This window comes from Chionomys nivalis, chromosome 26 (assembly GCF_950005125.1).
Source record: "Chionomys nivalis chromosome 26, mChiNiv1.1, whole genome shotgun sequence".
Taxonomy (NCBI): Eukaryota; Metazoa; Chordata; class Mammalia; order Rodentia; family Cricetidae; genus Chionomys; species Chionomys nivalis.
In genome coordinates, this window is record NC_080111.1 from 3792154 (window position 1) to 3806246 (window position 14093).

Below are 14093 nucleotides of genomic sequence, written 5' to 3' on the forward strand. Positions count from 1 at the left end.
CCCAAACAATATTTTATAATCAACTGCATACTTGTTATTCTAGGACTCAGGAGGCTGAGGCAGGAGAACAGAGAGCTGGACACCAATGCTAGCTGTGTTAACACTTGTCTTCAGTCCCAGCATTTAGCAGAGACAGGTGGATCAGGAATTCAAAGCCTGGGCCTACATGAGACCTTTTCTCAAAATAACCAAAAGACACAAAGCTATGAAACTCGGCACTGTGATTTGCCCAAATTTAACTTGACTCATACTTAACTGTTAGCACATCCTGAGATCTCACCGAGACCTACCTTAAATGTTCATACTTCCACACACCTTCATCTTGGCCTTCAGGCGGTTCAAGAATTTTGTCAATGTTGGAGCAGTCTGCCCTTATATTCTGTTGAATATACTATAGAGAAAAAAGTCTTATGGTTAATTAAATTTTGCTGGATGCTAAACTTCATGCTAAATATGTTTAATATTTTTGTTTTTTGAGATTATGTAGCTCTGGCCACCCTAGCCTCTAATTCACAGAAATCAGTCAACCTCTGCCTTCTTTTTTTTTTTTTTTTTTTTTTTTTTTTTGGTTTTTCGAGACAGGGTTTCTCTGTAGCTTTGGTGCCCGTCCCGGAACTAGCTCTTGTAGACCAGGCTGGCCTCGAACTCCCAGAGATCCGCCTGCCTCTGCCTCCCGAGTGCTGGGATTAAAGGCGTGCGCCACCACCGCCCGGCTACCTCTGCCTTCTGAGTGCTGGAATTAAAGGCATGTACCACCAAGGCTAGCTCAAGCATCAATTCTTGGCCTTCTTAGTGATGAAATTAAAGGCATGTACCAAATCACTGGACTTGAATTCCTATTTAAGACTCTTGTATTGTGGGGTTTGGTAGAAGGGAATGGGTTCTCACTATGATGCCCGACTGATCTGGCATTAAGTCAGCCACCTCAGTCTCCCCAGAAACTCTAATTGAGGCACAAGATGTCTGGAATGTTCTCAGATGTTTTTCCCACCTTCTAATAACAATCTTACGTTTTGATGTCCTCAAGTAAAGGCAACTAATCCTGGACCACCTCAAATTCCACATAACAATTCTTTCCAAATCACTTCCCCCACTAACATATACTCATTTCTAAAATATTATACCATTCCCCCTTTCCTTTTGACCCTCCAAGCCCTCCCATATGCCCCTCCTTGCTCTCTTTCAATTTCATGGCCTCTTCTTTCATTAATTGTTGATATGTGTGTATACACACACACATATACCTACATAATTATATATAACAATTATATATATATAACATACACACATATATCACGTACAACATGTTCAGTCTGTTAACAGCTCATTTTTATCACACCTTACATGATTACACTTTTCAGTCCAGTCCTGGGGTCTGCTGCTGCTGGGGCTATCCTACAAGCGAATGTGGCTAGCCTGCACAATGTACTGTCCTCCTCTCTCCAGCAGTATTTACATACCTCTCACCTCTGCATCCTGTTCTCGTTATCACATCTGTTGTACTGGCCTGTGATCAATGAGCTTTTGGTTTACTATTTTAATTTTTGGGGGAGGCATAATAAATTATGCTCACATAGGATGGTAACTAAAATTCAAAAATGTTATAATCTGAATATTTTAGTGACCAGCCATTCCCTTATTTCTCCCTCTCCTCAGGTCCCTAAAACATAGCAGTATTAAAAATGGGACAATTAAGAAGAGAGGAGTCAACTGTCCATCGCTTTTAAATCAAAAGCTAGAAATTGCTAAGTTTAGTGAGCAAATTCTTTTGGAGAGCTGAGAGAGACTAGAAGTTAGGCCTCCTGTGCTAGCTGGAGCCACACTGTGAATGGAAGCTACTAAAATGCTGCCCCAGTAAATAAACTAAGGGTCAAAGTAAAGTGAGGTGGGTGGGTGGCTGGGGTAAAAAGCTGGCATGTGTGAGGCCATTCTTAGACCACAGCCCCAACCATCCTATAAGCCCTTTCTAAATGTATGTATATTCTATCTATGTGTAAATGTATGGTCACTCTATCGGTCTGTTCTTTGGAATCACAAAAGAAAAATCATAGAGATGCAGTCATAATATAATTAAAGCACAATTCTAAAATGTTCAAATAGTCCTTCAAAGGGAAGAAAGGATTACCTAGAGCAAAAAGACAAACACAAGATGCATGCGGGAAGCCCTGTCCGAGTTCAAACCCAGCCCCACGTAAAGCAGACACAGTGTTGCTGCACACCTCAAAGGCCAGAACTAGGAGGTGGGGATTGGTGATCCTTGGCTTAACATCAATCTGGCAAATATGAGAGCCTATCTCAAAAAGGGACCCCAGTCCCCAACTCCAGACCCACTGGGGAGTAGGCTCAGTGACTAAGAGCACTTGCCTCTCATGCAGAAGAATGGGTTCAGGACCCAGCACCCACATGGTGGCTGACAGGTGCCTGTAGCCCCATTTCCAGAAGAAATCCCAAGTGCTGGAATTAAAGGTGTGCGCCACCACCACCTGGCTTTTTTTTTTTTAACTGAGAACGTCATACAATATGTTTTGATTTTATTCACCCCAACTCTTCCCCTAAACTCTTCCCAGGTACACCCCACCTCCTTAAACTCCCAACTTCACGGCCTCTTTTTAATTTAACTACTCATCAACTCCAATTTGTGCTGTTCATATACTTCTGTGGGGACCACTCACTGGACCGTGGCTGACCTACCAAGAGCCATACCTTGAAGAGAACTAGCTTCTCTTCCCCAGAAGCCATCCATTATCAGTAACACTGAAGTTAGGGTAGGACGCTCACGAACCCCTACCACTCCACGCTTGAGTCCTGATCTTGTGCCAGGCAACCACAAAACAATTAACCCCTTAATCTGATCTTTAACAATTAGCCATGAATATTATTTTTTTTCACCAAACTCCTGATTCTATTCAATACGAAAAAACAACTTTTTTCCATTGGGGTTGGGGGAGGAGTAAACCTAACATAATACACAATGTAAGAATCTCCTAACATGTCATCACACACAACACACTATGGAAGCCCCTCCTTGGGAATCAATGCTAAATATAGTGAGTTATGTGACAGTAGTAACGAGCTAAAGGAAAGCATCTTAGTTTTCACACGTACTGGAGGGTGAGAGTTATGAACTAAAATCATTATCAAAAGATATAAATCTCAAAAGTGTGTTATCAAAGGTTTAGTAACCAAATTAGCATTTTATTTCTATTTATTCTAATTTTTTCATTCCTTTAATTTTAATTTCACTATACACTCAAATTTCATAACTAAAATAAGGTTTGATTACAATGTTGAATGATCTGTCCATATTAACCCCCGCCCACATACATTGGGAATATTGAACTACACCAAAGACATAAAACACTTATTATGAGTGTTGTAAAAGAAATTATTATTACCTGCTGAACAGCAAGTGTACTGTCCATTTCATCAAATGATTCATCAGGCCAATTATAGAAATCCTATAAAAGTAAAATCACGGTTAAAGCACATACAAGGTACATTACAAACAGAATAAGATGCTACTATAAACATCATCACCCTTTTTTTTTTTTTTTTTTTTGGTTTTTTGAGACAGGGTTTCTCTGTGTGTAGTTCTGGCTGTCCTGGAACTCACTCTGTAGACCAGGCTGGTCTCGAACTCACAGAGATCCACCTGCCTCTGCCTCCCAAGTGCTGGAATTAAAGGCGTGCGCCACCACTGCCCAGTGATAATATCCCTCTAAAAGTTGAACTGGAAAAATATGTCCAAACATAAAAAACTATTCAAATTTCTGAAGAGCTAGCATTATTAGTAAGCAATTAATAACTCCATAATATTACTTTAAACAAACAGTATAAATTACTATTCCAATTACAAATAAAGTCTTAAATTTCTAAATAGAAATATGACTCCCATCAAAAAGAATTTATGTAGGGACAGAAGAGACGGTTCAATGGTCAAGAGCTATAGCTGATCTTCCAGAGGTCCTAGGCTCTATTCCCAGCACCATAGGGCAGCTCACAACAGTCTTCCTAGAGGACCCAGTACCCTCTCTGGCCTCTATGAGCACTGCATTGCATGCACATGATACAGGCAGCTGCCCAAACACACACAATTAATCAAAAATTGCAAATGTTTTTATTCAGTGCTGAATGAAATGGAAGAGTAGGCATGCACAAAGCCCTAGGTTTAATCCCCAACGTGGAGGAAGTCATTCAACTGGTTTTTTTTGTTGTTGTTTCTTTTGCGTTGCTTTTGATACAGGGTGTGTGTGTGTGTGTGTGTGTGTGTGTGTGTGTGAGAGAGAGAGAGAGAGAGAGAGAGAGAGAGAGAGAGAGAGAGAGAGAGAGAGAGGTCCTAGCCATCCTTGAAGGGGGACCACTTAGGAGTTTGAGTAGATCAGTGGGAGAGGGAGAGAACAACAGCAAGTAATGGAGGGTAAATAGGGAAACACATTATATATGCATGAAATGTTACAATGAAACCAATTGTTTACAATTAATATTTTACTAATAAGAAGTTCATGAACGCCAGGCGGTGGTGGCGCATGCCTTTAATCCCAGCACTTGGGAGGCAGAAGCAGGCGGATCTCTGTGAGTTCGAGACCAGCCTGGTCTACAGAGCTAGTTCCAGGACAGGCTCCAAAACCACAGAGAAACCCTGTCTCGAAAAACAAAACAAAACAAAAAAAGTTCAAGAGCTTGAGAGACGGCTAACTTGACAGAGTACTTGTCATGAAACCATGATAGTCTCAGCACCCATGTAACACAAGCTGGGCACACTGCTTCTAAGCTGTGCGTGTACTGGGGAGTAGAAACATCAAAAAAGGGGGAGGTGATTGAGGATCACAACCCAAGTCGACCCCTTGGACTCAACTCTCTCTCTCTCTCTCTCTCTCTCTCTCTCTCTCTCTCTCTCTCCTCTCAAATCTTAAAATAACTTGAAGAAAATCAAGACTGTTAACATAATTTGTAAAGATTCTAGACGGGGCAGAGGCTCAGCAGTTCAGAACACTACTGCTCTTGTAGAGGACCTGGGTTCAGTTCCTGGCACCCCGTCAGGAGGCTCACAACTGCCCATATTGACCGTTCCACGGGATCAAGCATTCTCTTCTGGATTTCAATCACACCTGCATTCATGTGGCCCGCAAAAACTCGCACACACATACACATAAATAAAAGATAATGTTAAAATGTTAAAAAAGATTATAGAGGGCTTGAGTCGGAATCTCCAGCACCCACATTTAAAAGGGGGAGGGCCTGATGGTACGGCAGGGAGGCCAGAAGCAAGAAGAACTCTGTGAGTTCAAGGCCAGTCTGATCTGCTTGCAAGTTCTGGGTAAGCAAAGAAGACATAGAAAGACCCTATCTCAAAAATACAAAACACTAGGCATGGTGGCTCACATCTTCAATTCCAACACTCAGGAGGCAGAAGCAGGTAGGAGTCTGTGAGTTCAAGGCCAGCCTGGTCTACATAATGACCCTGTCAAAGAAGACAAGACAGAGAGACAGAGAAAGACAGAAAGAGAGCGCCGAGCACATGGGCTAGCAAACAAGTCAGTCAGCCACAAAATCTTGTAATTCCAGCACAGGCAGAGTTGGCAGCTCTGGGAGCTCCTGGGCTAGACAGCCTTGCTGATGAAACTGTAGGCTTTGGTTCAGTGAGAGACCCTGTCAAAAGCAGTAAGACAGGGAGAGACAGCTTCCTCTGGTCTCCATGAACACCTACAGAGAAGACACCCACACAAGTACACACAAAAAACCTTTAAAGATTAAAATTATTAGCCATGTGGTAGTGACGCACGCCTTTCATCCCAGCACTTGGGAGGTAGAGGCAGTTGGATCCCTGTGAGTTCAAGGCCAGTATGGTTTCAAAGTAAGTTCCAGGCCAGGCTCCAGAGCTACACAGAGAAACCATGCCTTGAAAAACAAAAAAACAAACAATAAAAGGATTAAAATTATTAACGAAAAATGAAAATATTATTAAACCAGGAATGACGATACATGTCTGTAATCCCTTCATTTTGGAAGCTGTGACAGGACTATCAAGAGTTTATGGCTACAGGAACTACACTGTGGTTTCCAGGACAACCAGGCTCCTATAGAAGTTCCTGCCTCAAAACAAAATCAACAGCGATGGCCCAGAAAGGAAGGACAAGGAATTCAGGGCAAGGAATTCAAGGTCATCCTTGGCTACTCGGTGTGCTTCAGGCCAGCATGGACCACGGAAGACCCTTAACAGATAAGCAAGCAAGCAGCAGGCATGGTGTGTTTTTATAGACACGGAGATAGATGGAGTGGAGATAGATGCGTGGTGTGTTTTTATAGATACGGAGATAGGTGGAGATAGAGCTATGAAAGCTGTCCCAGGAGAATCAAGAATTCAAGGCCAATCTAGGGTCCACAGAAAGTTTAGGCCAGCACAAGATATAAAGCAAAATTGTCTCAAAAATAAAAAAAAGTTAACTCAGACTTAAATGTTTTGACACATAACTGTGACATTTGTTACACTTGGGGCAAAATAAAATCTAACAATAAATGTATTCATTTAGCTCAGTGAACATACGTTAAAAACCAACCATGTATTGTCTATATTCTAGCCTAACTAACTTTCAAAATGTTCTACATCACATGCCTGGCTCTAGCACTCGGGAAACGGAGGCAAGATGAGAATTTCAAGGTCATTCTCAGCTACTTAACTCTGTTCAACACACTATGGAACAGACCACTTCAGTGAAGAAAAGCTGTGTGATAAACAGGGAAGGTTGCTTAAATGCAATTTTTTCTTCTAATCCTCATTTTTTCTATTACGTTTTACCTAATCTTATTCACCATATGCAAAAAGACATGTTGTGGTATTTATTCTAAATAATTTTTTTCAAATTTTAAAACTCTCATCTAAGGATACAGCCAAGAGACAAAGTACATATTTAATTTACCACAGAAAAAGTCTTGGATTTAATCCCAAGCACCAAGAAGTTAAAAAAAAAAAGTGATCACTTAAAAATTAGGGAAAAAAAAATGTTGCCTACATACAACAATAGCTATTTGAAAAAAGAACCCTTAGAAAGATTGTCAAATAGTAAAAAAGTATACATAGTATACAAATTTTCAACAGAATGAAGGCAAACTGCCAGTAGAACAATCCATGAAACTCACTCTGTAGACCAGGCTGGCCACAAACTCAGAGATCAGCCTACCTCTGCGTCCCGAATGCTGGGATTAAATCCATAATGGTTTTCACAGCAATTCTCTAGGGCTAGGGCTGTAGCTCGGTTTCCAACAGGCATAGGGATCCTGTGGGCTCATCATTTCCCAATCCCTCATAATCCCTGCATGGTGGTACATACTGCAATTTCAGCCTTGGAGCGGTGGAAACAGGAGGACCTGAGTCCAAGGTTATCTTCAACTACGTAGTAAATTCGAGGGTAGCCTGATTTTGAGACCCTTGTCAAAATCAACAACAAATAGGAGAAATAGCAGTTCTCTACACCGGACGCGGTGGCTGGAGGCAGAAGCAGGCCGATCTCTGAGCTCGAGGCCAGCCTCGTCTACAGAGCTACAGGACAGCTAGGGCGACACAGAGAAACCATGTCTGGGGGAGAAGGGGATTCTCTAAAACTTAGTAGCTTAAGTATCTTGATTTTCATGTCTCTTAAAAAATTAGGTTTTTCAACAGAAAAAAGTTTATTCAGTCCACGGAAAGAAGCAGCAGGTCAGGCAGCAAAAAGAACACTGGCTGCTAAAATTACATCTTAAACAGATTTCTCCTGATTTTAGAACATCTACTCCCTCCGTGACAGGCCATTTCCGCGGGCCGATTAATCCCATCAAGTTTGACTGTCAATTCGTTTTTATACCGGGATGCATCCCAGGTTTGCAAATCGTAAGCAGCACCAATGTACTCCCCACTAGTGCCCGACTAAAAGGGACATCAGAGGGCTTTTTCGGTCGATTATAATCAGCCCACTCCGACTATCGTCCGTACGTATCGGCAAGGAGACTCGCAAGGAATGACAAGGGACAAGTCGCAACCTGGTGGCAAAAACTCGCCGGACCGGTGAGCAGCCGCGGGGGAGCCGGAGGGAGTGGTGGCAAAGACAAACAACCGAGGAAGGAGCCAGCGATCGCCACCTGCATCCGGCTGGACAAACTGGCCGGGGCCGACCAGCGAGCGGCCAGGGACGTCAGCGGCCAAGCCGGCGCGGAGCGGAGCTGAGCTGGGCTGTGCTTCCAGCCCGGGACGCCGGCGGCGGGACGCGGGGACGCCCGTCCGGTCCCCAGTCACCGCGGGCAGCGGCCGGGCACGGGCTCCAGCCCCGGGCCTCGCCGGACACCCCGGGGCCCCGCGCCTCGCAGGCCTCCAGGGCGCTCGGCGGCTCCGGAAGCGCAGGCCGGCTGTCCCGGCTCCGGGACGCCCCGACCCCCACCCGCTCGTCCCGGCCCGGTCTCTCCTGGGCCGGCTCGGCGCCGCCAGGTCCGCGACAGGAAAGCCGCGGAGACGATACCTGCGCCTTCGTGCCCGGCCGGTTCCGCCTCAGCACTGCCGTCCCCTCCGCCATGACCATAGTGCCAGAGTCTGGGCGGCTGGCGGGCGTCGGTACCCGGATGTGGGGGCCGGCCGCTGGCGCGGGAGGCGGGGCGCGGAGGCGCGGCGCGGACGCCTGCGCGGGGCACGCCGGGAAGGAGGCGGCGGAAGAAGGAGCGGGGGCGGGTAGAGCCGTGCGCCGTGCGCCAAGGCCGAAGGGGGAAGAAGCGGGTGGAAGCCGGGGTCCGGAGCCACTTTCAAGGTCTGTGTCGCGGGTGACCAAAGCTGCGTCACGCGCGGGCGTGTGTCCTTCGACTGTCTGTTCGCTGGCGGGGCAGTGTGCACCACAGTGGCCTTCTCGGAAAGCTGTGTGTGAGCGAGCACCTGCCGGAGCGCAATTCTGCAAAACCACCCTAAAATTAAGGGACAGCACACACCGGACGGTGTGGGGAGATTTTCACAGAATCTTCATGGAATTAACCCAGGCTGCAATCAGATTGCCTGGGGCTGTTATGGGGGGGGTGGGGGGTGGAAAACAGGAGGCGCTGGTGAACGTTGCGTCTGTGGTCCGCTGTGGTCCGCTCACTTAAATCCAAGGACTCTTTCAATGACAAGTTGGTTTCCCGTAGATAAAAGACTCAGATTCTAAATTAAAAAAAAAAAAAAATGCCATCGTGAGATAGAAAGTGTCTATTTGCTATTGTGCGTTAGAAAGAGAGAGTTAAATTAGCTCCCATTTTGCAAGTTGGAAGCAGGAAGAAATAGTCCCTAATGAGTGTTAATACAGTTTTATGTATTAACAAAATTCCAGGTTTTCCTTCTGTTTTTAAGCGTTGTGGGGTTTTTGTTTTCTTGTGGGTTTTTGTTTGTTTGTGTTCGTTGCTGTTTGGTTGTTTTTCCTCCTTTTGGAGACGGGGGTCTCACTCTGTGTAGCCGTTGCTGTTCGCTTCCTTGAGTGCTGGGCCACTGCTGTGAGCCAACTTGGAGATCCAGGTGACCTGACACCTTTTTCTGAACTCCCTGGACACACGCGGATAAAAACTTATACACATAAAATTCAATAAATGCATAAGCGAAAAAGAGTGAAAAGAATTGTTTCGAGGGGCTGGAGAGATGGCTTAGTGGTTAAGAGCATTGCCTGCTCCTCCAAAGGTCCTGAGTTCAATTCCCAGCAACCACATGGTGGCTCACAACCATCTGTAATGAGATCTGGTGGCCTCTTCAGGCATACATATAGACAGAATATTGTATACATAATAAATAAATAATAATAAAAAAGAATTGTTTCGAATTCAAAACCAGCATGGGCTCCATGGAGTTGGAGGCCGGGCAGGACCTCTGTCTTCTCTCTCAGTCCTCTTCAAAATAAAAAAACCACAGCACTTTTACCAGAATTTCTTTTTCATCAAAGGAGAAAGGTTTTGGCTTAGAGTGCCAAAGGATACATTTAAACATTTATGGGGGTGGGGCACGGACAGGACACGACACACGGACGACAACGACGACACACACTCTCTTTAGAACTGCCAGAGCGTGAGGTGGGCAGATCCTCACGTCCTGACAGTTCGGAAGCAGAGGTCTGGAGCTGGAGCCAGAGGTTGGTATCACCATCAAGGCCCACTCAGAGTGACCAGCTCTCATAGCTAAGCCACAGTTAGAGTTCCACAGCCTCCAAATAGCATCTCAAGCCGCAGACCAGGTATTCAAACCCAGGAACTGTCCAGGCCTAGGGGAGCACACCTTTCATCCCAGCAGCTGCAGGCAGATCTCTGAGTTCAAGGTGTGCCTGGTCTACAAAGACAGTTTGAAAACAACCGGGGCTGTGCTGTCCTTTCAAAAAACAAACCAAATGAGGAATCTCCTCTGTCAGGTTGTCCTATGGGCTTGTCTGTGAAGTACAGTCTATTGATGGCGGATGTGGGAAGCCCCTGCCCACTGTGGGTAGTACAGTTCCATCCCTGGACAGGGTCCAGCATTGGTCAAGAAATTTATAAGCTGTTCTTTCATGGTTCTTTCATGGGTGCTACTTCCATCCTTTCCTCCAGGTCCTCACGCTGAGTTCCTGCCTCGCCCTTCCTCAGGGATGAATTGTCCCCTAGAAGTGTCATGTGACTCGGAAGATGTCTCTGTGTGTGCCCTACGTGTGTCCTTGGAGGCCAGAGAGGGCATCAGATCCTCTGGAGCTACAGTCACGGGTGGTTGCGAGCTGCCTGATCTGGATGCTAAGAACCAAACTCAGGTCCTGGAGAAGAACATTTTGAACCAGGAATCGCCAATTCTTATCACTAGTGCTTGCGCTAATGCATTGAGAACTTCAGACAAAATTTAAATATCATCTCTATACCTGACATAGAGGAGGGGTCTGTGAGACAGCAGAGGGCTACCTATGTCTTCCATTCTTCTATCTTTAAAATTTTAGAATTGAGGGGGCTGGAGAGATGGCTCAGAGGTTAAGAGCATTGCCTCCTCTTCCAAAGGTCCTGAGTTCAATTCCCAGCAACCACATGGTGGCTCACAAGCATCTGTAATGGGATCTGGTGCCCTCTTCTGGCCTGCAGTCATACACAGAGACAATATTGTATACATAATAAATAAATAAATAAATAAATAAATAAATATTTTTTTAGAAATTAGGATTGAAAGAAGAGATTTAGGATTGTGTAGTACTTTCCCTGAGTATAGATAGCAATTACAGTTGAAGCTCGTCTTAATATCCTCTCTCTCCCTCTCACTCTGTTCATTTCTGTTTTCTGAGATCTCTATATACAGCCCTGGCTGTCCTGGAACTCACTCTGTAGACCTGGCTGGCGTCAAACTCACAGAGATCCATCTACCTGCCTCTGCCTCCCAAATGCTGGAATTAAAGGTGTGCACCACTACAGCCCAACATCTAAATGTTCTCTTAATTCCAGCTTTGCTAAATGATTTCAGCCCATTTAAAGACAGAAAGAGAAAAAAGAAAGAAAGGTATGTTGTAGATGTAAAATTCTGGAGCACGTGCTATTCGGGAAGAAGGGGCAGGAAGATCAGGAGAGCAAGGCCACCGTGGACTATAATGAGACTGTCTCAAGACAACAAATTCCGTTCACTCCCTTGGAAAAGTCCAATCAATTTGCATGGTGATGTCAACGCTGACCTTTCTCACAGAAAGAACCTTGCTCTTTAGAGTTCACTGACGTGTTTCTGCATCATAACTTCACATTTTCATTCCTGTCAGTCTGCAGATATGATCTCCCCCCCCCCTTTTTTTTGTTTGTTTTTCGAATCAGGGTTTCTCTGTAGCTTTAAAGCCTGTCCTAGAAACTAGCTGTTGTAGACCAGGCTGGTCTCAAACTCACAGAAATCCAGCCTGGTCTACAGAGCAAGTTCCAGGACAGACTCCAAAGTTACACAGAGAACCCCTGTCTCAAAAAAAAAAAAAAAGGAAGAAAACAAATGGAGAGACCAAGTAATGCATAAAAGCAGACCTATTAAGATAACAGCTGACTTTTCAATGGAGACTGTAAAAGTCAGAAGAATCTGGACAGATGTGCTACAGATTCTAAGACGTCACAGGTGCCAGCCCAGATTACTAGACCCAGCAAAACTTTCAAACGCTATAGATGGGTAAAGCAAAATAGTCCGTGATAAAGTCAAACTTTAATAATATCTATCTACAAATCCAACCCTAGAGAAGGTGCTAGCAGGAGAACTCCAACCTTACAAATCCATGAAGAATAGGGAATAACCTCACACCAGCAAAAACAAAAGGGACACACACACACTACCACCACCAACACACACACAGCAACAGAATAACAAGAATCAACAATCACTGGTCACTGATATTTCTCAATATCAGTGGTCTCAGTTCCCCAATAAAAAGACACAGACTAACAGAATGGATGTGAAAACAGGACCCATCCTTTTGTTGCATCCACGAAACACACCTTAAAACAAGGATAGATATTACCTCAGGTTGGAAAAGAATATCCTAAGCAAATGGACCTAAGAAACAAGCTGCTGCAGCCATCCGACAAAATAGACTTCAAACCAAAACTGATCCAAAGAGGTCGGGAAGGACACTACATACTCTTCAAAGGAAAAATCCACCAAGATACATTTCAATTCATTCATTTATTTGTTGTTTGGAGCAGGGTTTCTCTGTGTAGCCCTGGATATCCTGGAACTTGCTTTGTAGACCAGGCCATCCTGGAACTCACAGAGATCCACCTGCCTCTGCCTCTTGAGTGCTGGGATCAAAGCTGTGCGCAACCACACCTGGCTGACATTTCAATTCTTAACATCTATGCCTCAGACACAACAGCACTCAAGTTTGTACAAGAAACACTTCCACAGCCGAAGTCATACACTGACCTTCACACGCTGATAGTGGGGGACTTTACTCTCCCGCTCTCGCCGGTGCAGAGGTCATGCAGAGAAAAACTAAACAGGGAAAGGCTGGAGCTGACTTTATAAACCAGGTGGACCTAATAGATATTTACAGAACATTTCCTCAAACACACACACACACACCTTCTCCTCTACAACTCAGGAAACTTTCTCAAAAACTGGCCCAAGCTTGGACACAAAGATCCAACAGATAGGAGAAAACTGAAATATCTCCCTGTATCTTATCAGACCATCATGGATTAAAGGCAGATATGAGAAACAACAGAACTCTTACAAACTCATGGAAACTGAACGACTCTCTACTGAATGAAAAATGGGTTAAGACAGATATTAAAAAAGAAATTAAAGACTTTCTAGAACTGAATGAAAAAGAATACACAAAATACCCAAACCTATGGTACACAAAGAAAGCGTTGCTGAGAGACAGGTTCATAGCACTAAGTGCCTACTTAAAATAAATGGGGATATCTCATAATAGTAACTTAATAACATACTTGCAAGCTCTAGAACAAAAAGAAGTAATCATATTTAAGAGGAGTAAATGATAATAATCAAACTGAGGGCTAAAAATCAATAAAATAAAAACAATGAGAATGCCGGGCGGTGGTGGCGCACGCCTTTAATCCCAGCACTTGGGAGGCAGAGGCAGGCGGATCTCTGTGAGTTCGAGACCAGCCTGGTCTACAGAGCTAGTTCCAGGACAGGCTCCAAAAAAAACAATGAGAATAACATAACGATTCAATGAAACCCAGAGTTGGCTCTTTGAGGAAATCAACAAGATAGACAAACCCTTACCCAACTAACAAAGGCCAAGAGAGAATATCCAAATTAACAAAATCAGAAATGAAAATCCAAAGAATCATACTTTTAAAATCCATATTCCACAAAATTGGTAAATCTAAAAGAAATGGGTAATTTTCTTGATACATAACCACTCAGCAAAGTTAAATCAAGGTCATAAAAACAATTTAAATAGACCTATAAACCCTAGTGAAACAGAAGCAGTCATTAAAAGTCTCCCAATGAATAAAAACCCAAGGCATGATGGTTTTATCATAGAATTCCACCAGACTTTCCAAGAAGGGTTAGCACCAATATGACTCAAATTATTACATGAAGTAGAAACAGAAGGACCATTGCTAAATTCGCTTCAGAAGGCCACAGTTACCCTGACATCCAAACCACATAAAGAGTC

General features: G+C 44.2%; 1 protein-coding gene across 2 annotated transcripts in view; it reads right to left on the bottom strand.

Moving 5' to 3' along the window:
• The window catches only part of LOC130866808 (MOB-like protein phocein), a 34317-nt gene that overhangs the window by 11161 nt on the left and 9063 nt on the right, over positions 1–14093 (bottom strand). Inside the window, exons 1-3 of one of the 2 annotated variants that reach the window (XM_057758426.1) lie at positions 8487–8619; positions 3396–3458; positions 291–391 (exon numbers count right to left, since the gene is read on the bottom strand). In XM_057758426.1, coding sequence (XP_057614409.1) covers positions 291–391; positions 3396–3458; positions 8487–8546 — 224 coding nt within the window. In that variant the 5' untranslated portion in view covers positions 8547–8619. Of the gene's footprint in view, positions 1–290; positions 392–3395; positions 3459–8486; positions 8620–14093 lie in introns of those variants that run through there. The other variant, XM_057758428.1, reaches the window with a different exon arrangement.